At 37.4% G+C, this 24391-nt stretch overlaps 1 protein-coding gene across 3 annotated transcripts; it reads right to left on the reverse strand.

Annotated features, from left to right (window-relative positions):
• Positions 1-1467: 1467 nt before the first annotated feature.
• On the reverse strand, positions 1468-20507 carry FAM221A (family with sequence similarity 221 member A). Of its 3 annotated transcripts, none has more exons than XM_057730239.1 (7): positions 20380-20507; positions 17723-17896; positions 14390-14580; positions 12607-12813; positions 8089-8196; positions 5997-6079; positions 1468-1872 (listed from the first exon to the last, which is right to left on the reverse strand). In XM_057730239.1, exons 1-7 carry the CDS (start codon positions 20442-20444, stop codon positions 1804-1806), a joined length of 897 nt encoding a protein of 298 aa, XP_057586222.1. In that variant the 5' UTR covers positions 20445-20507; the 3' UTR covers positions 1468-1803. The 3 variants fall into 3 exon arrangements, 2 of the variants coding, with proteins under 2 accessions (XP_057586222.1, XP_057586223.1); XR_009053028.1 differs by lacking the exon at positions 1468-1872 and adding an exon at positions 8513-8571; XM_057730240.1 differs by lacking the exons at positions 1468-1872; positions 5997-6079; positions 8089-8196 and adding an exon at positions 9616-9753.
• Between the last annotated feature and the right edge of the window lie 3884 nt (positions 20508-24391).

Consider the following 24391-nt stretch of genomic DNA (forward strand, 5'->3'; position numbering starts at 1 on the left):
TATATCTGCTCTAAGAGTATTCTGAGATCTGAATCTAGTTATTAGTTTAGAGTTAATGAGATGTAGCAGGAATGGGTCTTGAGGAGAACAAGTATTATCTTGCAATGCAAGTGCCTCAAATAGTCTTTGCAGGATTTCCAGGCAAGTGCAGGCTGCTCTCCTCTAGCAATGTGGAGAAGACTGCTTCAGCCAGCTCAAAGTTTCAAGAAGACCTGAAGGTTCAAGATTTCTCAGGCTCACCAACACAAATGTCCCCATTGCGTGTTTCACGGTTCCAGTCTTTCCTGTAGGCATGCTAACTTTGGTGGAGGAAATGATCAAGGCTGTGCCTTCAGTTTCCTTTGCAGCCTGCCACCTTTACTGTCAAATGTGAGCTGGAATGTCAGCACAGACAGCCAACATCCACATGAGATGAGATTTTCCTTAAAAAGTGCTATTGAGGCAATCTGGTTTTCACAGCATGCCTTAAAAGTAGCTAACATGAACCTACGCCATTTTCTTTTTTCAAGGATTCCACAGCAGTTAACAATAGCTAAACAACACCTCCATCTTTATAATTTCCATGAGTCTCATTCCACGGTAATGTCACTGCTACTATATAACCTAACACTTCACTTTCTACCTGCTATTCACGCAAATCAACTACAGTAACTGTGAAGCATCTACATGCCAGCAGTTATCACTACCCCACTTATCACCAGCTATGGGGTCTTTATTGTCATCCATCCAATGAATATTGCAGTCACAGAATCCCATCCTGAGGGTTTGCTCTCTAAGGCCATTCCTGATACCCATCATAGCCTGTGTTTACCCCTCACTCAAAAGCAAAGCCTAAGACAGATGTTCAAATGCAGGTAAGTATATTTGGAAAGTGATCTGAGGGAATCAGAGGGAAGGGTCAGAGAGTGGAAAAGGGAAAAAGAGAAAGGTAACGTAAGGATATATTATGAGGTTGACCATTGCTATGCGTGACTAGTGCTCAATCCTACAGTATTTTCTGAGAAAGCTTATGAAAGGTATCTCATAACTGTCTTCCCAGCAGAAGGAAGGGGGACTATTTATCTATTGGCTCCCACCTCCCATTAGTCAAGTTTGCTCCCAAGGTCATTAACCCACCCATATATTTTACACATGTATGCTGCAGAGGGGTTCCAGTGGGCATCCTGAGCCAGTGGCAGAGGATCTTTAGAGAAGACAGCAAGAGAGTAATGGCATGGTCCCAAGACAAACTGCCATCAAATGGAGTTAGAGGTGGACCAAGAGAATTTGAAGTGGCACACAGGAGGCATCAATATAGTTGTAAACAATGCAGAGTTAACAACTTAAAAATCGTTAGATACTTCTAGAAAATGATTATATAATTTTAAAATACAGTTTATTTTAAAACATAAATCAACATTACAAAGTTTGAAAAATAAAAAAATTAAGGATTTTAATTTATTTTTGAATGAAATAATTGTTCAAAACCCTCAATAGCATCTTTAATTTTTTAAATAGCCTGAAAAAATTAAATTATTATAAACTAAAAATATTTACTGTACTTTAAGGTTTTGACTAACATGCAAATAACTTCATTTGTTAGGAGAGATAAAAAAGTTTATATAAAGTAATAAATCATGAATTTTGACAAAAGTAACATAAGGTATTTTCACTTATTTAAATAAATTGAGGAAATATTCAAAAAGACATTTTTACACAGAAAAAGAAGTAAATAATTTGAGGAAAAATAAACTATTATTATATTTAAATAATTAACACACAAAAGACACATTTGGATGCTGGTTTTAATTTCCCCAGTAGTCTTCATGAAGGTTTCGTAGTTGATGGCAATAGTGCTTTTCCTTTCTGCTTAGCAGCCTTTTCCATTTTTATCTGAAAATTTAAAATATTTACTGATATAAACATATCAATAATACATGTTTGTAAAACATGCTAAAGAAAAAAAGGTTGCACATACCTCATTTGGGTTCATATCTTATTTATCACAGCCATTTTACACAGTTATTTATCAGTTATTAAGCTGTTAAATACTGAAGCCACAATCTGATTATTGAAGGGACCTAACTGCATTTTAAAAATATGGTTTCTTGGGGTATGCAAGCTCCCAACTCATCTCCCTCCTTTTTTTCCTCTCTTCTCTCAGAGCCAGGGCAGACTTCAGCAATGCCTTGAAACAGAGAGAGAGTGGGCCAGAGGAAGGGAGAAGAGGCAGAATCTCACTTATACACACACATACGCACACACACACACCCACAGCCCAGCACATGGGAGAGATCTGAGGGGTGCTGACTGAACACAAGACTCACAGAATGAGCACAAAACCAAGAACCCTACAGAAAGCGGTCTTGTCAAGGGCTCTATCTATCTCCATCTGTGTGTCTGTGTGCGTGTGTGTCTCACACATGGTCAAAGAATGATAAAATTTTTTAGTTAAAACTATAATCAAGTATGGTTTGATTTAAACTTTACCAAAGCATTTTAACAAAAATAACATATAATGAATATTGCTTTGGAAAAACGACTAATTTTAACTGCCACTAAAGTTTAGGGGAAAAAAAAAGCAAAGCTTAAATGCCTAACCTTACATCCAGACTATGCATATTCCCTACAGGGTTACAGGATACATCTAATCCAGTTGTATTATCTCTGGAACAGACACTGCTTAAAGGATAGTTTCCTGTAATTCTGATTTCTACATTTCAACAGTTACTTTCCTAAAGGTTGTCCTTCTCCATTGCAACTGAAGCAAAGAAGAAGCTTGCATACCCTAAGCAGAAGCCTTCTAACCTTTTAGAAACATATAAACCCTTTCTACAGGAAAAAAAAAAAAAAGACTCCGGAGAACACAAACCCCACCTTCCTCACGCTGCCACTCACACTCACAATTCCCAGGGGTGGAGAGAAAATATGGGCTATGGTGGGTGGAGGAAGGGCCTCTTACTTTCTAATGTGACAGGAATAATACCAAACCCAGAAGGGACCTGCTAAAACCAGTCTACCAAAGCTCATCAAATTGCAAATAATAACTTCCCAATAGTAAAACTGAATGAATCCCACCCCTATCTCTTCCCCATTTTTTTCCCTCTCTCTCTCCTCTTTGAGTTGATTGGGAGATTGGGAGGGGGGGTTAGGGTGGGATGAATTGGGAGATTGGGATTGCCATATACATAATACTAATAAAAAAAATCCAATTGTACACTTTGAATATATGCAGTTTATTGTATGTCAATTATATCTCAATAAAAGTTCTTTAAAAATTAATTAATTAAAAAAAATCATACACTCGCATCACTCTTGTACACTGTACCAGTTAACAGGCCATCTGAAGGACCCCCCAAAGGATACTGTTCTAAGGCAAAGATTATAGGCCATGGAGTCAGACAGAAGAGTACCTGAATCCTACCTCTACTATTTATCAACCATCTGAAGCAAGTTATTTAACCAACAGTTTTGTCGTTTGTGGAAAAGGTCATAGTAATAGGTACTATGTAATAAGGTTGTTCTAAAGGTGTAAATAAGATCATATATATAAAAGATCTAGGTACTTAATAAGTACTCAGTAAATGCGAGTCCAGTTACCCCTCTAATTTAGGGCCAGGTATTAGATTTGTAGTAACATCAAAAAAGATCAAAAATGCTAAACAAACAAACAAAAGCCAAAGCAGTGTTTCCTCATTTCAAATACTACTTAGCAAATATATCCACCTAATATAGTGTCCGAACAGCAAAAGTACCTCTTCTTGCTCCTGCTTTTTTTTTTTTAATTTCCTGGCATTAACACAGTGCCTTGTACCTAGCTGGCCTTTAATAATTGTTTCCTTAATAAAATTGTCCTTTCTTGGGGAAAAGAGACTAAAGGTCATCCACATCTGAAGAATATAATTTGACCTGATATTTAAAAGAAGCTAAGAAGCAACTCCTCAATAATATGTAAAAATAGTAAACTATGTGACCACAAAGGCTTTAATTATCAAAACCATCTCACACTAATCTTAGATTCTTCCCCGCATGATTAGCAAAGGATACTAGCAAAACTAGATTCAGATGTAGCACTGCTTTGTAAAGGGGCCCTGAACCCATCAGATTCAGCTTCTGACTCATCCTTTTTCCCTCAATGGTGCTTGTCTTAGTTTTTTGGAGTAAAAGATGTACTAACAATGTGTACGGTACATGTCAGCTCAGAGTAAGTTGTTTAGGTTTGAGTTTCTTAGTTTTTATACTCCATTCATCACATAGGCTGGAGAGTTTATAAGCTGTAGCTCATAAATCCATAAATCACACAGGCTGGAGAGTTATAAACTACATCCCATAAATCTGTAAATTCTAGGTCTATTTATAATAAGCAGTCTGGATGGGCCAGGTATATCTCCTAAAATATTTACAGATAAGAACCACCCCCCTTACCTTGCCACAAGTAAATACCATTAGCATGTTTTCAAGGCAGTTAACACTACCCAAGCTCTTGGAGGAGGGCAGGAAGGAGTTCTACTACCCTGTCCCTCATAAGCCTACGAGGAAAAACTAAAGTTCAGCTGTGAATGTGTGTTCCAAGAACACAGATTGATTTGATTAAAATTCTATCCTTGATGATGCTGTAAAAAATAGCCTCTTCCTTGCTCCCTCTAACCACTTTATCCTTCCCCCTGAGAGTCTACCACCACCTCTTTCTCTTAGATCAGAGCTTTCCAAAAGAACTTTCTGCACTGCCCAATAAGGTAGCCACTAACCACATATGACTACTGAGCCCCTGAGATGTGGCTAGTGTGACTGAGGAAATAAATTTTACTGTATTTAATTTTAGACATATATAGCTACATATAATGAATGGCTATAGCACAGACAATATTTATCATGCAGACAGCTCAGTTTTCTAGTTCTGCCTTAAATCATACCCAAATCACTGTAGAAAGTCCTATTCTAGCTCTGCCTTAAGTCACATCCAGGACTCTTCCCCCTTTACTTCAATATTCTTCATTAGGAAAGACATGCTAATCTCTCTGCCCCTTATTCACTTCCTCTGCTCCTGGATGGTGAATTTATTTAATGGTCTCCTTTTTCCACACCTTCAGTTAGTCAACAAGCTCTTGTTTAAGAGCTATAGAGAATACAACAAAAAGTGATGAGTGTCTTTACTTTCATGGCACTTACTACCTAGTCAGAGAGATAATGAACTCCCACAAAGTAACTATAAAATAATCATAAGGAAAGCACTTTGGGGAATGTACCATATGGCTGGATACAATCCCCATGCCTCCTCAAGCCAGCATCCTCTCACCTGGCAATAAAAAAAAAAACAAAACAAAACTTTCAGATGTGAACACTGACATGAAACACATCACATGTGTAAGTAGATGATATGTGTGAAAGCAAATATCAATATTTATCTCTTCAATTTTCCATAAATATTTATTGAAAATATATTATGTATAAAGCACTGTACTTCGTTCTGAGGAAAATTCAGATAATAAAATATACCATAGTTATGCCCAAGGAGTTTATGGTGTGGTGGTGAACTGATGAAAATGATCATTACTGAAAGCAGGGGAACACATCAACACTGTAGCTGTGGAGCCCTGGAAATTGTTAAAATATGTTTATGTTTAGTGTTCTGCTTCTTAAAGGCTACTGGGTAATTCTAACTTGAGTCTGCTTATATCTAGAAGCCACTAAGAGAAGAAATACTATACATTAAAAATTCGACATACATATAATTTACAAATCTGCTCACGGTTGATGTTTATTATTGACAATTTTATGTATATATTTAGTCAATCTTTACAACCTCCATAAATTAACCAGTATACTATATATCATATTCATTAGTCCTGTTTCTCTCTGAATTGTTCTAAATAAGCCTCAAGGCCTAACACTAACTATAAGTAAAGACTTCATAAATTATTTTTAACAATGATCCACAATCCATATATAATTGTTCTACAGTGTCTTTGTTATAAGTAAATGATTAAATGCTTAAGCAGATTTCCCTACAGACTTACCCTTTCCTGGTATCGTCTTTCAAAGAAAGCCATATCGTCCTCTTCAGATTTCCTTAAGGAAGAAACTTGACTACTTGTACCTACTAAGGAAAAAAAAAAATCTAAGTACAGTTGACCCTTAAACAACATGGGTTTGAACTGTGTGGATCCACTGATACTGAGATTTTTTTCAATAAGTACCTACTACAGTACTCCTGATTCTGGGTTGGTTGAATCCCCAGATGTGGAGGAACTGTGGATACAGAGGGCCGACTATAAACTTATAAGAGGATTTTCGGGACTTCCCTATAGTGCAGTGGTTAAGAATCCGCCTGCCAATGCAGGAGACATGGGTTCGCTCCCTGTTCCAGGGAGATCCCACATGCTGTGGAGCAACTAAGCCCGTGTGCCACAACTACTAAGCCTGTGCTCTGCAGCCTGAGAGCTGCAACTACTGAAGCCCGCGTGTCTAGAGCCCGTGCTCCACAACAAGAGAAGCCACGGCAAGCAGCTAGTTCCATGGAAAAGTTCACCTTCATTTCAGGTGAATGTCTTGATTGGGTCCTTTCACATTCAAAACAGAATATCAACCTGAACACCTGTTCTCACTTGTAAAGCTAATGAATTCATCCTCAACCAGCAACACAAAAATCACACAACTCCCGGTAAGCACCACAGAGCATGACCATACTCTGTCAACAACTACCTAACACAAACCTTATTGAGGAAAACAAGAAAAATTGCTTAGAATATATGCTCTCTCTCCATTCATCTGTAAATTCTGGGTCTTTCCCTGGATCACGCTGGACCATTTGAGCTAAGCTTCTTGCAGAATCACCTTCACTGAGCTGCTACATTTTAATGGTATGTTACCATTTATCTGGTAAAATGGACTATTACCATTTTTATCAAAGGTAAGTATCAGAAATGACCAACCAGAGCCTACATTTGCTGAAAAAAAAGTTTTTAAGGAACATGAGTTACTACATCATTGAGGGCCACTACATAAACATTTTAAAAATCCAGCATCAGTACAGCTTTCATGTGCACCAAGGAATCCATGTTTCCTCCTTCCCAATAAGGAAAAGTATTTAACTGATCTCACCTTCTTTTGTATCTTGGCTGCCACTACAACTCAGTCACAATTGTAGCTTAATGTAGTAGTTACAACAACCTTGAAAGTTGACACAACTCACAGATATAGAGGACAAACCGGTGGTCACCAGTGGGGAGAGGGAAGTTGGGTAGGGGATTAAGAGATGCAAACTACCACATATAAAATAAACAAACTGCCAGGATATATTGTACAGCATAGGAAATACAGCCAATGTTTTATAATAATTTTAAAGAGTATAATCTATACCAATTCTGAATCACTATGTTGTATACCTGAAATTAATATAATATTGTAAATGACTATATCTCACTGAAAAAAAAAAAAAGGTGAAACAGTTGTATTCTTTTGGTTTTGATTTCTTACTTCTATCTACATTTTATAATTACTTCATTGTGCGTTGTTTTGTAAGCAGCCTTAAAATTCCTTGTGGAAAACGTCAGGGTCCATGAAAAGGTTGTGTGAAAACACAAATAAATCAAAGAAAATTCCCACTTTTAAATATTTTAAAATATTAAATACCTCATAAATCATACAAATTCCATCTTCATTGTTTTTATTCTTTTCAATAAAGGAAACAGAATACTTAAACTGCTTAAAAATGAACTCTATTCATTTTTATGTGTAATTCATAGATGATAAAACCTTACTAATCTATAATCACTGGATTACATCTTATCTGGAAGAGCCTAAAGGATCAAGGCAATTAGTCCACTAGAGGGCTCTCTTATTCAGACATCAAAGCAATACCATGTACCAGAATAAGGTTTTAAAACTCCAAATTACTGTATTATCAGAATCTTCATAAGTCCCAGATTTAGCAATTTTTCCCAATTAAAAATGAAGATTCTTGCTTTTTCTCAGTGCCTGGCCAATATAAAAGTAAAATGATAACCAAATTGTGGTAATACTGGAAAAAAAGAAAGTAATATGAAAAATGTATCAACCTAAATTCTTATTTACTACATCCAAAAATATTTCTCAATTTAATTTCATTACCATCTGTTAGTGTTTCTGGAGAAGAGCTAGATGATGCTTGAAATGATTTTAGAAATGGGTGGTCCATGGCCGTAACTGAAGAGTCTAAAAATTCAACCAAAGGTGCACCTGAGAACAAAATATATGAAGAATGAAAATTAAACCTTTATTCGTTAGGATACAAAGAAGTTATTTCAAATATGAAATAAACTAGAACCCCAGAAGAATCATCAGAAAAATCCTTTCCATAGAAAGAAAATTTTTGTTTATATAAATTTTTGCCATATAAAGGCAAATGGATAAAAGTACTTCTGCATTTCTCAGAGACCTTTCTCACAGAAAAAAAATATTATGCACAAATGTAATTGTATGTCAGAAAAGAAGTAGAAGACCTTAACATAGTCATAAAACATTATCAAAAGCAAGACATTCAGAATTTAAAAACCTCTAGTTGAAGAAGGCAGAATAAGTGTCTCTTTCCTCTATTCCTCATTGGGAAAGCATCTAAAAACAAAACATGAAAAAGTAAAGAAAACTTCTTCAATGAAATGAGGAAACATCCACAACCCTAAACCACAAACTACAAAGACCGACTCTACCTTCACTTTTGGACCAAAAGGAAGGAAGCTGCAGAAATCACAGACCACCCCTCCCCCACATGCCTATCCCCACCCACGGGTAGAGGAGAGGAAATAAACTTTTAGTCTTATTTGGTTTTTAAAGTTAGTCCTTTCCTATAACGTGAACAGTGTGGGACAATTGCTCAGCCTTTCAGATTCCTGTCCCCCTCCTTCCCCAGCTCCTCCCTCTTGTGATCTGTGGGAAGATCAAAGAAGGGGGCTCAGATTGGCCAGGTCCTTCTGTCTTCCAGTTGCCATGTGCACTACTGATCTCAAATGCTAAAAGCTGGCGTAAGTGAGTTGCAATTTAGTCTCTCAGCTTGGTAGGGTCTGGCAGCCTCACATACTCGCACTAGAAGTACAGACACCTCATCTTCCTGCCACTTTTTCTACCGAATCCCTGGGAACTCGGGGGACCCACATCTAGCTCTGCTCTGCAGTCACCTTTGCCTGTTGCTATGACAGATGCCATAGCAGGCTTGCTGCCTCACAGCTCAGCTGCCTTCCAAGCACCCCCTAGGAGCTGGGAATTACACGGGCTCCTTCAGTATCACAAAAGAACCAAATTCCAGCAAGAGGTCATCTTTGTTTAAGACTCTACATGGCTAATACAGCAGATGTCCCTCTGCTCCAGGCTCCCCTACATCTAAAACCAAGACAAAAACATCTTACATTTCCTCTCTTTGTTCTCACCCTTCTTCATCCCACCTTCACTCAAGGGCCAGAAGGAAGAGTTTTTCTTTCTTTATATTATAAAGATACTTAAGTGATAAAATACTGGAAGTCACAAAAAGGCAAAGATGCCAGTTACTACCACTATTACTTGGCATTGTTCAGAAAGTGCCAGTCATTTTGATTAGTCACGAGTAAGAAGAGTCATAAATATTGGGAAGGAATAGGCAAAAATATCATTTCAGTTGACCTTTGAACTATGCAGGGGTTAAGGGTGCCAACCCTTCACGCAGTCAAAATCCGCATATAACTTTACAGTTAGCCTTCCGTATCCACAGTTCCACAACTGCAGAATCAACCAACTGCAGATTAAGTAGTACCATAGTGTTTGCCACTGAAAAAAAAATCCATGTATAAATGGACCCTTGCAGGTCAAAGCCCTGTTGTTCAAGGGTCAACTGCATATGCAAAATCAACTAAAGATTTACATTTAAAATCTAAGATTAAGTAATAATGACTGGTAACAAAAGCAGCATACATTTCCTTTTTCATAAACAAACAATAATCAGCTAGAAAATATAAAGGAAGGGGAAAAATCTGTGTATGATAGCTATAAAAAAGATGAAATATCTAGAAATAAATTTAAGAACTGCATAGGACTTCTATGAAGATAATGTCAGAATTCCACTAAGCTACACAGAAGAAGACAAAGAAATTAAGAGACTCAATATTTTAACAGAGCAATTCTTCCTACATTAATCTACATATTCAACTAACATAATAGAATGTTTTGTAATAATAGAATGTTTTTTAAAAATAATGTCAAAGTTCTGAAAGAATTAAAGGGAAAGAATAGGTCAGGAAAATTCCAAGGTAACAAAATGAATTCATACATATTAATTTATTATAAAGCTGTAGTAATGAAAACAATATGGTAATCACACAGAAATAGACAATAATGAGGCTGACTAATGAACCCAGAACAATTTTTGGGTTGAACCCAATACTACCACTTAAAAGCTGAATAACATAGAACAAGATGTTTTACTACTCTGTGCTGAGTTTCCTCATCTGTAAAAAGGATTAATAATAGCACCTAACTCAGAGTTGTTGTGAGGATTAAATGAAGTAATAGATGTAAAGAGGCTGGAATAAGCCCTGTGGAACAAAGCCATAATTATCATCAACAACATCACTACCATCATTTTTTGTTTGCCACTGATAATTGGGTTTTCTGTAACTGTTGCATGAGCTAATACAATCATGTATCCATAAAAATTGAATTTATGGAATTTATTTATGGGATTTATTTATGGAATTTAACAAGCTAGTTATAAAATAGAAGAGAAACTGCACAAATAATATCCAGGCAATCTTGAAAAACGAACACAAACAGGAAGAATTTACCATACCAACTATCAAAACACACTATGAAGAACAATAATTAAAATATGAAATAGTGGCACAAAATGTGCAATCAGGCCAATGGCATAAAATAGAAAGTATGCTAGAATACGGTAAAGGTAAATTTTCAAATTATTTGAGAAAAATGGTGTTTGGATAACTTGCCATCAATTTGGACAAAAACTGAAGTTATACACACGTCACACTTTCACAAAAAATAAATTCCAGATACATGAGAAAGCTAAACATAAAGCAAAAAAATTAAGCATTAAAGTAAAATGAAGGGGAATATATTTATGAAATTAGAGTAGGGAAGGCCTGCCTCCAACATTTAAAAACTGTAAAACAACAACAAGAAGTAAAAAACCCAAAAGACAAATGACACATTGGAAGAAAATATCTGCAAAATAAATACAAAGGATTAGTATACAGAATATATAAGAACACTTCTTATAAATCAATGAGAAAATATAAAAACATAAAAATAAGCAAAGTATATGAAGAGACAACTCACAGAAAGTAAAATGGCCACTAAATATAAGAAGACTCTCATCTTACTAATAACCAGGGAAATCAACTAAACTGAAACAATGATGACACTTTCCCACCTCAGACTGGCAAAAAAAACTAAGTTTAATGACATCAATGATCAGGATACATGCTTGGAAATAGGTAAGCTAAAACATCACTAGAGGAAGTATAAACAAGTACAGCATTTTTGGAGGGCAATTCAACAGAATGTATTAAAATTTCACACGTGCAGACACTTCAACCCAACAATTCTACCTCTCTCCATCTACCTTAGAGTCAAATTCACATAGTACACAAGGAAGCAAGTTCAAGGATTTGGGGGTCAGGACTGTTTGTAAAGGCAAAAAAAAATAAAATGGAAACAAGCTAAATGCCATGAACAAGGAAATGGTTTAGATAAACTGATATATATCTATAGTGTGAAATACCATGAAGCAGTTAAAAAAATAAGTAGATTTGTGTGTTCTGATATAATAGGCCTTTAAAATTTTTCTAAGTTAAAAAAAAAGTAAACTATAAAAATGTACATTAAAAAGAAAACTACAAATCAATTGACGGCAGCAAATCACCCTTTAGGAAAGAATCTGGAGTTAAGACAAGTGTTCAAGGGGGACTTTGAATCTTTTATAACAAGAAAATATTCATTTATGGTTATGTAATTTTTGTAATAAAAATAAAGGTAATACATGCTTTTTATAAAAAAAGAAAACCCCACATATAGAAGTATTTAAAGTAGATAGGAATCATAGTTCTTTTCCCCAGAAGGATCCAGCTATCTTCCATCATTTGAGATATATCCAATTAAACTTTTCTGTATATTACTTTAAGCTTTAGTGGATATATTTGTGCACATACATGTAGACATGCATGCATGTGATCATACATTACTTCAGATGTGACAATATGTACACACATGCATGTACATATACACACATGGACAATGCCTATGTTTCCAAAATGAGATGGTTATATGGTGAAAATCATATTCAGTAGGGTAACAGGTAAACTGTATCATATCAAATAAAACAAATATTATTTCACTATTACAAACAATGGGGTTGTGAATTGGGATTTGGGTACAAGTTCTGGGGGAGGAGTGATATTTTCCCCTAAGTTTTCTAATTTTACTGTAATAACCATACATTGGATAAAGACAATAAAATCTTTTCTGAAAAATAAAAATCAAATGAGAGAATATTTTTTCAAAATAACATGAAGAACTTAAAGTAAAAACAAATATAAGGCTTCACTATTGTTACACACATTAAAAGCAATAATATGACAAGCTCACAGTTCATAGATCATCACTTACCAATTCCACTGTCATCTAATCGCATGTAGCCTTCTGCCAGCGAGCTGAAGCCAATTAATCCTCCCATTGCTGCATAAGGAACATCCCGTCCCACTGGTTTTCCCTGAGCCAGTCTTTCTTGCTTAGTTTCCACTACCGTGTCATGGGCATATGCAGGCTGACCACAAGCACAAGTGAAGCAACTATGGAATCCTGAACACTTAGAACCTGAATCAAAAAGTAAAAGGAGTTAGTTTTTAAATGTAGGTAATGAGTTGTATGTCCAATAAACCACTTAGTTTGGCCAAAATCACCTGAATCTGGACTGTTCATACCCTGTGCTCTGGCCCCTACCCACGATTCAAAAAAAACCTGTAAAAACCAACGAGGACTAAAGGAAACTGGGCTAAACATTGGAGAGCCAGGAAATACAGGCCCCTCCTCAAATACTTAGTTAAAAGCAGGTATGATGGGAATTGCCCAGTGGTGAAGAAATAATGTGGAAGTGTATGTATGGGTCAATTCCCCATAAAAGCCATTTTGCAAGGCCAACCCAAAGACATAGAAAGGATGCAATGGAATATTGTTTAACAATAAAAAAGAAAGAAGTACTGATGCATGTTGCAACATGGATGAATCATGAAAACATTATGCTAAGTGAAAGATGCTAGTCAGAAAAGACCACGTACTCTATGATTCTACTTATATGAAATGTCTAGAATAGGCAAATCCACAGAGACAAAAAGTAGATTATTGGTTGTCTAGAGCTGAGGGGAGGAAGGAATAAGGAATGACTACTAATGGAAATGGAATTTCTTTTTGGGGTGATGAAAATATTCTAAAATTTATTGTGGTGATGGGTGCACAGCTCTGTGTCCACCATTAGATTGTACCCTCGAAATGGATGAATTATATAGTATGTGAATTATATTTTAATAAAATTACTGTTTGTAAAAAAAAACAAGCCACACTGAAATGGAGTCCAGAATACACCATTAACAAAATCTTTACACACTCACATTTCTGACAAATGTGTATGGGAACCAAGGCACATAATAAGTTTTATTCAAATACTTCCATACTTAAGTCAGTGACATATTTATTTTTGCCGCTGTCATTAAAAATGTTTTATAACATTTCATCATAAGATTTGAATTCAAGATACTACAAAAACAACTCGAAAAACTATCTCCTGAAGAAAAATACTGGATTAATATCTTACTTATTTCAAAGGTTTTAAAAGGATGATCAAGAGAAAGGGCATATGGGAAGGTGGCTGGGATTTCGGTATAGGTATTGAGGTAATGGCGCTGTTGCCTATAACGTGTTAAAATCATCACGTTACATTTTGCTTTTCCCATCAACCTATGCTTTAGGCAATAACATAATAATCTGACAGCAAATTAAAAAAATTTTTAGATTTATAAAATCCTTTTTAAGGATTATTATTCTGTAAATAGAATTCAGTTGGTAAAATGTCCACGATTCAAAAATTTGAATCAGATCACGTCTAGTGATTCTTTAATATCTATTACTATTATTTAACTTCTTTGAATTACATGAGATTATTACTATTACTTAATTTATTCAAATTACATGAGATTAGAGATTAAGGTCGATGACGGAACAGCACATAAATAACCGAGTTTTTCCACAAAAATAAAATTTTAGAGTAGCTATCCATCAGATTTGTCCTAGTTGTTTAATGTCGTTGTAGCTGAATGAAACTGGCACAGAGACACATTAAAGATTCCATCAGGTGATAAAAGCATTCTCTTTGTGTGTTTATCATAACCTAACTCACAGGTATTGCACATAAACCCAGGCGCGGCGCTGTGCTGATCCGCAAAGTGCTTGCACCTGCAGCGAACGGGCTGCGTGCCGTTCAGAGGCACGTAGAGGTAAGCCCTGCACTGGCAGCCCATCACTTGACAAGGCAGACTGATGGGACGCTGCTCAGGAATCGTTTCAAAGTCAGTTTTATGTTGCTTATACCTAAAAACACAAAAGAGAAGAAATAAAAGCACAATGCAGGTACTGCCAGAAATTACAACCGCTATTCTGTTAAATGCAAAATGATTCTTTTTCATTTTTATTTTTGTTTCATTGCTCTTGTTAGGTGAAAATACACTCCCCTGCATGCAGTATTTGTCAGCTATGTTGCTTTGGTCAGATAAAAATCTTCACCCACGTAGATTTTTATTTTTAATTACTTAAGAAGAATTTTCACAGCAATATACAAAGAAATAGCATACATTTCTCTTAAAATATTTACCAGATTCTTTAATACTGAAGCACAAACCAAGAGTATGAAAAAAGTTCTTTATGAAAATTTTTTTATCAAAGTGCATTATTTAAATTTATTTTCACAGGTTTGCTATTTAAAATTGAAATAAGTTTAATAAACATATATTAATGTAATTTATTTTAATATAATTTAATTTTTAACTTTAAACTTCAAAATTAATTATCAACACCTTTAAAAGCTTTTGTTAAAATGCTGTATGTAATTTTCTCAGGCCACTGACTTCCTTCTCATTAGGTGATCAGTAAAATAATATTAAATTTATTATTCTCAATATTATCCTAGGTAATAGAAGTTAAAATAACGAGATACTATTTTTCACTTAGCAAAGAGAGCCAAAGTTTTTTTAACTGTACATATTTCTCAATGCTGTCGAGAGTGTTACAAAAGAACCAATCCCATTTAACAGGGTTTCAAGAAACATAAAAAAATCTATCCCTTAACCCAGATGGTTCATTTTTGAAAAATATACCCTATGAAAATTATTCCATGAATATAAAGAGCTTTGTGCCTAAGAATAGTATTAGCAACAGTACTTACAATAGCTATGTATATATCGCATACTAATAAGGGAATGGATAAGCATATTACTAGAAAACAGTCTTCAAACTCTTTAACAGTGAAACCTTGTCTTCAAATAAAATTTTTTATAGAACCATAATATATAAAAAATAAAAGCAGAATTGTTTAAAGCAAGAAGAAGAGGCAGAATCGGAGTCTGTCCTTTCCCTAACCTGCCCTTCCACCTGGTACGCCTCTGAGACTCTGTTATAGCTCTGGAGAAAACACAGTGAACACCACTGGACTAGCTGGCATATCAAGTAGGTGTTAAAAATCTTGTTTGCAATTACTACGAACCATGTGAAAACATTTCCGTGATTCTGTCATGAAAAACTGGTTCAATATTTATACGTACATATAATTAACAACTAAATGAACTATGTAAAAAAAAATAATATGAATATAGTAAAACATACTAACAGCAGCTGGCTTTAGGTGGTGAATCTTCTTTCTATGTTTCTATATACTCATTTTCCCTAAATAACCAATGTTTCACTTTTATAACAGGGGAAAATTCATTTGGACAGAGATCTCACTGAGTGACTGGTACTAAAAACTTTTCCATCCAAGTGGGGTTGGGTCAGTTTTCCAGGTTAATTCCACGCTGTACAATTACACATAGACATGACACTGGCTCTAAATTTTTACGAGGATAAATGATGAAACTAACAAATTTACCAAAGTCCTCTCCAATTCTGAAAGATGTCAACATAACCCTCATCCTCCATTCCTCCACAGTGTTTTTAGTTGGGGTTGCTAAATAAGTTTCAAGTCAATCTATACACAACATTACTCATCCTAGCAACTGCCTAACAAGCTCTGGCAAATTGCAGGTCTGTAAACAGCAACTACACAAAGAGCACCTCAGGAAAGAACCCCAGAAACTATCAGAACAGGGCAGCTCTCCCATGGTTCCTTTGGAACAGAAAGTTGAAGTTGTTACCTAAAACCACATAATAGTTTCTGTAATTCTTCCATGAAGCGGCTTTGTCCTTTTGAGCTGTACAACTATGACCTGTGACAGTCATAAAATTTAAAGTAGAACACGACAAACACAGCCAAATGCAAACCTTAGGTATAGGAAACACACAACAATGGTTGGAGCCTCATGTATTTCCTTTCCTCCATGTGTTTTTCTCAGAAAAGGACCACTTGTAATAAAAAGCTCTGTGCTTGTATTTTTGTTTAAAGAAAGGTGTATACACACACACACACACACACACAGCCCCCATCTTGTACACATACACACACTCTCTCTCTCTCTCACACACACACACACACTCTCTCTCTCTCTCACACACACACACACACACACACACACACACTCCCACAGCTGACCCCTGAGCAATACGGGTTTAAAATGTGCGTTTTTTTTTTTTCCTCAATAAATATACAGTAGGCCCTCAGTATCCATGGGTTCTGCACCTGGGTATTAAACCAACCACGTATTGTGTTCCTACCACGTTTATGATCTGAGGTTGGTTGAATCCACATCCGCAGATAGAAGGGCCCAGCTATGCGACTTGAGCATCGCCAGATTTTGGTGTCCACAGTAGGTCCTGGAACCAATCTTCCATGGGTGTGTGTGTGTGTGTGTGTGTGTGTGTGTGTGTATAAATAAAAGAGAAAGGTATTCATACAACACACTTCTTAAAAGTGTAAAGGGAGATTATTAAATGTGAGGAGAAATTCTTCTATTTGCAGATTGATAACCTGTTCAGTGTGAGCCAACTCAAACAACTCTAAAATCAGCTCTGCATAACTTATGTGTGCTGAAGCTGTAACCCCCACTATGTGGGTTAATTATACCATACTCTCTAATATTGAGTGTGTTTGAAATATTCATAATGAAAGATTAAAACAAATAAACTCTTTTGGAGAGAAAAAGATAAAAAATAAAAATAAAATCAGTTCTGCAGTCTGATGACCTATCCTCTACTACTCTGTCCAGTGGCGGGAGGGCAGACTCTGCACCCCAGCCTAACTGAAAGGCCCCTGGCAAATCCACAGGGACACCAATATTTTTCTTACCAATGGTAAGCGAAAAGATGCTTAAGGTGATAGACTCCAGAATGAGTTCTAATAGGATAAACAGAAATTTTTAAAATATAGCCCCCAAAAGTCTTAGATAATTTCTGGCATATTATATAAAGGCCTGTTTTCAAGTGTTACCCAATTATCACCAATTATGTTATTTATAGAAAGAAGATATGCTCTGCTACAGTTTTATATTCCCTAATCACCAGAAAACTTAGCAGTAAAATATCTTACCTATGTGTACAAAAACACAGTGTCTCTGGACCCACAAGTTTACAATCCATTCCAGTGGGTGATCGCCAGCTCACAAATAATCTGTTCTGTAAACGCATAGGTAGGACTTTTCTTTTGTATTCTTCATATTCTTCAGGAGTAAAAAGTTTCCCTCCATCATCCTCACCAACAATTCTACAACAAAAAATACTTTTCTAAAGCCTCATGTATTTATTTCCCAGGTTAAAAATAATAAACTCTAAAATTAAACTATATTTGTATAGTCAAAGGAAAGGCTGCTTTGGCTTTGTTTTTTTACATTAGGCTCATGTTAATAGCAAAATTACACACAATAGTAATAAAGTTTTTGCTTCTCATATAAAAGAGGATTATGAATAAGGAAGTCAATGAATTCATAACATCTGACTTCAGTGATCCTGTTTTACCACTGGAGAATTACCACATATTCATCTCAATTTCTCCTTTGATTCTGAAGCAAACGTGCTCATTTTTCACATCAAAAGCTGGAGCCTAAACTGCTAAAAATTCTAATATTTTCCTCCTTTAAAAACAGTTCCCCCCGCCTCCATAAAAAAAATATTACAAAAAACATCCATGCTGAAGACAATATGAATAATGTCCACACCTGACTCCAAACCCTGGCCAGGACTTTAAACTAAGATGAGACCCACAAACACCCTTGGATCTGCACCAGCTCAAACCCAACATATGCACTGAGTAATCAGGTGTGTCACTGTTTAACTCCAAAAGTAAGACCTCAAAATTTTATGGGAAAAAATAAGCCAACACTGTCTTAATTTCTTAGGAAATTAAGAAATGACCTCCCTAGAGGAAAAAGAAGCACAATTAAAATCATTTGTTCAAAACTGAAGAAATTTCTCCTTGGAAATGCCCCCTTTAAAGGTCATGAAAAGTGTTGTTTGCAGAATGCTACTTAAGTTTTGGTGCAATCCATACCCTTTTCCATATTTTCAAGTCTTCAGCTGAGGTAGATAAATAAAACCAATTTGGAGGCTATGAAACCATTACAACCTTCTTCCTTACTTAAGTAATTTAGTTACACAATAGTAAAAAGATAAAAATACAGGGCCTTGAATTCTAAAATAAGTTTTGGGTCACTTCGTTTTATTATAGCTACCATGAAGTACAGCAACAGGTACTAAAAAGACCTTAAGATCAGTGCAGATCTTTAAAGGAAGAGATCATTTGAGTTTAAGTTCTAAACCAGTGTAGCTAAAACCTTATGTACAGAATCCCCAACAGGTTTAGTTCAAATGCAGACTCAGATGAAAATGCCTGAAGCGGATCTGGTGAAGCTCCCCAGAGATGCCTACACATCTGGTCCATGACTACTACACTCTGAGCAGCAAGGCTCTAACTTTTACAGAGAATTATTCCAGGTAGTTTATACTTGAAAAATAATTTCCCCCCAGGTCCTAACAGTTTCCTGACCAGGCAAGAGACTACAACTGGAGGCCCACATTCCACATACCTAAACATCTAAATATCTAAGTTATCAGTCAACTGGGCCCAGCAACTTGCTTCCGGGGAAAAGCCCTGGAGACTTGAAGCCTAAAGGAGCCGGCTCTGCCCTAGGTGAGGGCCGGGTGTAAGTTGTCCTGGGCACAGGACTCCTGGCGATACCTGAACCAGGGAATGAGGCCTGACCCATCAAGCTTCTCACCCTCACTTTTTCTGGCTCAGAATTACTAGACATTTCTAGGTGTTACCGAAAAGTTTGCCACCTACACAGTCAGAGGGAAGTGCAGTCAGCAAGGAACCCTTTCGCCCAAGTGATCTGGGGCGACCATCTTTAGGCAGAGCCAGCTCGGGTTTCAGGCTGTTCCTGTTTCCCAGGTGAGGCTGTGATCCTCTTACCTACACACACACACACACACACACACACACACACACACACACACACACACACACACACACACACACACACACACACACACACACACACACACACACACACACACACCTCAACTGCGCATCCTTCTGCCTATCCCTCTCCAGTAATTCCCACTCACCCAGTTTCCCAACTGACAAAAACCTTTCAGGGGAGACTGGGAAAAAAAAAGGACACATCGCCGCAGGTGCATCAACCTTTGTCAGGGCCCCAGGCAGTGAGTCTCTCCCTGAAGCACTAGGCGCGGCTGCACTTCCAGTTTCCGGAGAAGAGTTTCTCCAGAACGACCGACCGTACACCAGGGTCTTTCTCTGAAAACCAGCACCTTGGGGATGGGAGCACGTTCGGAAGTTCACGCTTACCCTATTACTAAATTGACTTGCAAACTTGATGTCTGCTTTTATAGGCCGCGAGTACTCAATGTGTGATCTACGCTGGCAGTTTAGAAACACAACTGGACCTCGGCATAAACCTCGAGTTAATAATCCTTCCTCAAAGGGTTCGGAGCGGGAGACCTTTTAAATTGCCCCGTAAGAGACTTAGAACAGAACTGCGTGTCATCCCAATATTTAATCACAGAAAGAGGAAACCTGCAATCAATGTAAGCCTCCCGCACCAGCCCGGAACGGATCCCGGGAGCCCCGGCGAGCCAGCGCAGGGCCCCCGCCCGCGCCTGCAGCGCTCCTCCCGCGACGGGGACCGGGCCCGCCCAGGGCCTCCTGGCGCCGCGGAGCCGCCACCTCACCTCCGGTACTCCAGGTACTCGTCCACCGCCGCCGCGCCGCCGGGAGGCAGCGTCCGCCGCTCCATGGCGGGCGGGAAAGCAGGAGGCGCAGGCTCCGGGGCCCCAGCCCGCCCGGCGCACAGGGGCCAACCCCGTGAAGCCAGAACCGGCCCCGCCCCGGCCGGCCGAGCCCGCTCCCACTCGCCTCCCGATTGGCCCGGCAAGAGGACCGCTGTGACCGCGCAGCGCGCGCGCTTCCACCTGGCCGCTCAGGCCGGGCGCGGGGAAACCCGGTCTCCGCGCTCAGCCCCGCCGCGCTCCGCCTGCTGTTTACCGTGAGCCGCCAACCTTGCCCCTGTCGCGTCTCCTTCTCCCTGGTCTGACGGGTCACCTTGTAAAATAACGAGTGGCGAGGGAGTGCAATGCCTTGCATGTAATGGGTGCACAGAACGTGGCTTATTTCTTTGTGCGGCGCTTTTCGATGGTTCTGAGAAGGTTCTGGATAGTTTGAGGCCCCCCTCCCCATAATCGCCAGCTGTGTTTTCAAATTTGGCTTTTAAAAAACTGTGATGTAAAATCAGCAGTCCTGAGTGTCTGCGTCAAGTGTGGGTGTCACTGAAGCACCATGTTCTTCAAAGAAAGTGAGGAGCGGGTTTAAGGGGAAACAAGAAAAAACAATTCAGTTAAGATTTTCTTAAACCTTTGGAAATACTCTCCACAAAATCCTTTTCAAAGTTGAATTACAATGCGACTGGTAATTTGCTCAGAAGTTGGTTTAGTAACCTGGAAAAGAAGTAGGAAATCCATCATTATTGAGGAGTCAAACTCTGGCTCCCTAGAGATAAGCTTGAGCACCCTCTATAAATTATCTGGGAGGGAGATCCACAAACCATACAAATAATTCGTTGAACTCCAATACTTTATTTCAAAAATACTTCCCTGGATAGTTCGGGTCCCAAAGGGAAAATATGATACAGGCAGATTGCTTAGGTGCCGCCCTTCTTTTTCAGTGCCCTTTCTTCCCTTCTAAAGTCGGTCCTCCTGCACAGGCAGTCAGGCAGGTCTCGTTCCCACTTTGACACCCTCACTACTGTTTGTTTTTTACTATCCACCGAAGTGTTACCTCCTAACTCAACCTTAGCCAATAAACTTTGAAGCCTCCCAGTCACATTTGCACTTTTATAGAGACGTTTTAAGGTTAAAAAGCTTTCAACAGTCAGGTCAAGGAGTGATCCTGAAATAGGGTTATTTTAGGGGAAGGAGCCCTGCTCAGTACTCTGTCCCATCACACCTGTCCGCTGCTGCCGCCAGCTTTTATGTTTCTGAACACCTAGCCCTGCTTTTAGGCAGCAGCTAAACTACCAAAGGTAAGTGGCATAAAGGCTATGTGAGCTTACAGAAAAGTGGCAGGGGAGTGTCTGATACAGGCAAATACCATTTAATGACCCTAAAGAGAAATAATTAAAATAGGCTTAGTGCGTTTGTGGACTCTTCCAGAAAGCTGCTGGAGCAGTAAACTCTTCTGACCAAAGATGTCAACAAAAATATTAGGAACCACAAATAAGACTACAGAACAACATAGAAAATGTTATCCTAACCTTGGAGAAAACTGACAACCTTTCTAATTAGAATATTGTATATGGTTTTGACCTCTGCTTTAGTTTTCTAAAACTATAATTGAACTATAATTTATTCCCAAAGGTATCTAAATTGATCTTGGAAATATGATGGACAGAGGGACATGAAAGAGGGACACTTGCCTTGGCAAGTATTAGACATTTTATATATTTAGTCCTCATAGAATGAGATAGGAAATATCAGCATTTTGCAGTGATGTGTAAGTTAGGAATTCCTTCTTCTGCAAGTAACAGAATAATCCAACGAACAGTGGCTTAATTAAATATAGGGCTTTTGTTGTTGTTACTCTAAAGAAGTGTTGGAGTAGATAGTTGCTGTCATTGATTCAGGGCATTGTCCCCATAGTTGCAAGAACTCCTAAAATTATATCCAAATTCAAAGAAGAAAGAAAGGGGGCAACCAATATCAGCCATTCCTTTTATCAAGTAAGAAAGAGTTTTCCTAGAGGCCACCCAAGAGAAGCCTTGTATATTCTCTTGTTTATTCAACCTGCTGCCTGCCAATCTGGAGTGGTCTGCCTCTTTCTTTAGTCTCTCCTTGCCCTCTGTGTACAGAGGCCAGTTTGCAAATAAACAATTTACCTATCCCCCTCCTAATATTTTTTCAGTGTTTTAGAGCAAAATGCCGGATATCATATCTTTTTACTCATAAATACTTTGGCATGTATCTCTAACAAATAACTTTTTAAAAATCCGTAATATAATTATGGTACCTAATAAGTTAAGCAATAAATCCTTGATACCCTCTAATACCCAGTCCTTGTTCAAATTTCCCTGATTTTGTTCTAAGTCGAATCTAAGAAAGCCTTACACTTTGGTTTATATGTGCTTAATATATAATGTCTTTCATAATTTTAAACAGTTCCCTTTCTCCCACTCTGATTTTCTGTGCCATCTATTTGTTGAAAACAAACTGGGTCATTTTTCTTATAGAATATCTTTCTGGATTGCATTGTTTACCAAAAAGTGTCATTTAATATTTTCTTGTAGCCCCTGTCTGCTATAAATTCATACACAAATCTGAAGACTTCACTGGGTATTAAATTCAATAGAAAATCTTTTCAAAAGCATACTTATTGACAGTGCTATATCCTGAATTCATGACTTTTGGGGACAGCCTTGCCTAGAAATTCCCATAAGGAACACAACCCAGCTCAGTGCCAAGGCCATTTTCTCTATAGTCCTCTGTGAATGAGGGAGAGATGTTATACTTTATTCACCCTTTCTCTGGGCCCTGTGGGGTCCCAGGTTAATGTGGAGAGGGTATTAGACTCCCACCTCAGTTCTCCTCACAAAGTGCAAGTTAGTCTGCAACAGCTAATATTCTCAGGGCTGCTTTAGTGATCTGCTTTCCTCTCTGGATTCCTGAGTTTTCTTAGATATTTGCCAGGATTTGATATTACATAATATAACATAATATTAGAAAGTACTGTTAATTGTCTTAGCTGTTATAATGGTATTGTGGTTACATAGGAGAATGTTCCAGTCCTCAGAAGATGCAGGGTCAGGTGTCATGATGTCAAGCAATTTATTTTCAAATGGTTCAACTATTGTTGATTTTCATAATATGACCCAGGAAATAATACCAGCATGGTAATACCTTACAACCTAGCAACCTGACAACCTGACGCTCTTTGGTCCTTTTAAGAAGATGGTGTTTTTTGTTTTTGTTTTTTTTTTTTGGCTGACATTTTGTTTTCAGCAAGAGGATTGGCCCAAATAGCCTAAATAACCTGCTGAATTACCAGAAATAGACCTTTCCTTTTATTTTCTTTAGGAGTTTCTGTTTTTCTTTTACTTCTTACACAATTTTTTTTTTTAAGGTGAGAGTTTTTTTTTAGTTGAAGTGTAAGTTGATTTACAATATTATGTTAGTTTCAGATGTACAGCATAGTGATTCAGTATTTTTGCCTATTATACTCCATTATAGGTTGTTAGAAGATAATGGGTATAATTCCCTGTGCTCTACAGTATATCCTTGTTTCTTATCTGTTTTACACATAGTAGTTTCTATCTGTTCATCCCAAACCCCTAATTTATCCCTTCCCACTTCCTTCTCCCCTTTGGTAACCACAAGTTTATTTTCTCTATCTGTGAGTCTGTTTCTGTTTTGCATATACATTTTACATTGAATGTTGAGCTTAGTGGTTTTCAGTATTTATTCTTGGCCAATGTATGCATTTAAGGCTACAAATTTCCATCAAATTATTATTTCATCTGTATCTCACAAGTTATGTTATCTAGCACTTTTGTTATCATACATTTATGGCTTGTATTTTCCATTATGATTTCTTTTTTGATGCAAGACTTATGTATATGTTTTGAAATTTTCCAAATATACTATTTTTTTTAAACTTACCTTTTTATTATTGATTTCTAACTTAAATTGGTTTGTG

The sequence above is a fragment of the Hippopotamus amphibius genome, chromosome 4 (genome assembly GCF_030028045.1).
Source record: "Hippopotamus amphibius kiboko isolate mHipAmp2 chromosome 4, mHipAmp2.hap2, whole genome shotgun sequence".
Classification (NCBI taxonomy): Eukaryota; Metazoa; Chordata; class Mammalia; order Artiodactyla; family Hippopotamidae; genus Hippopotamus; species Hippopotamus amphibius.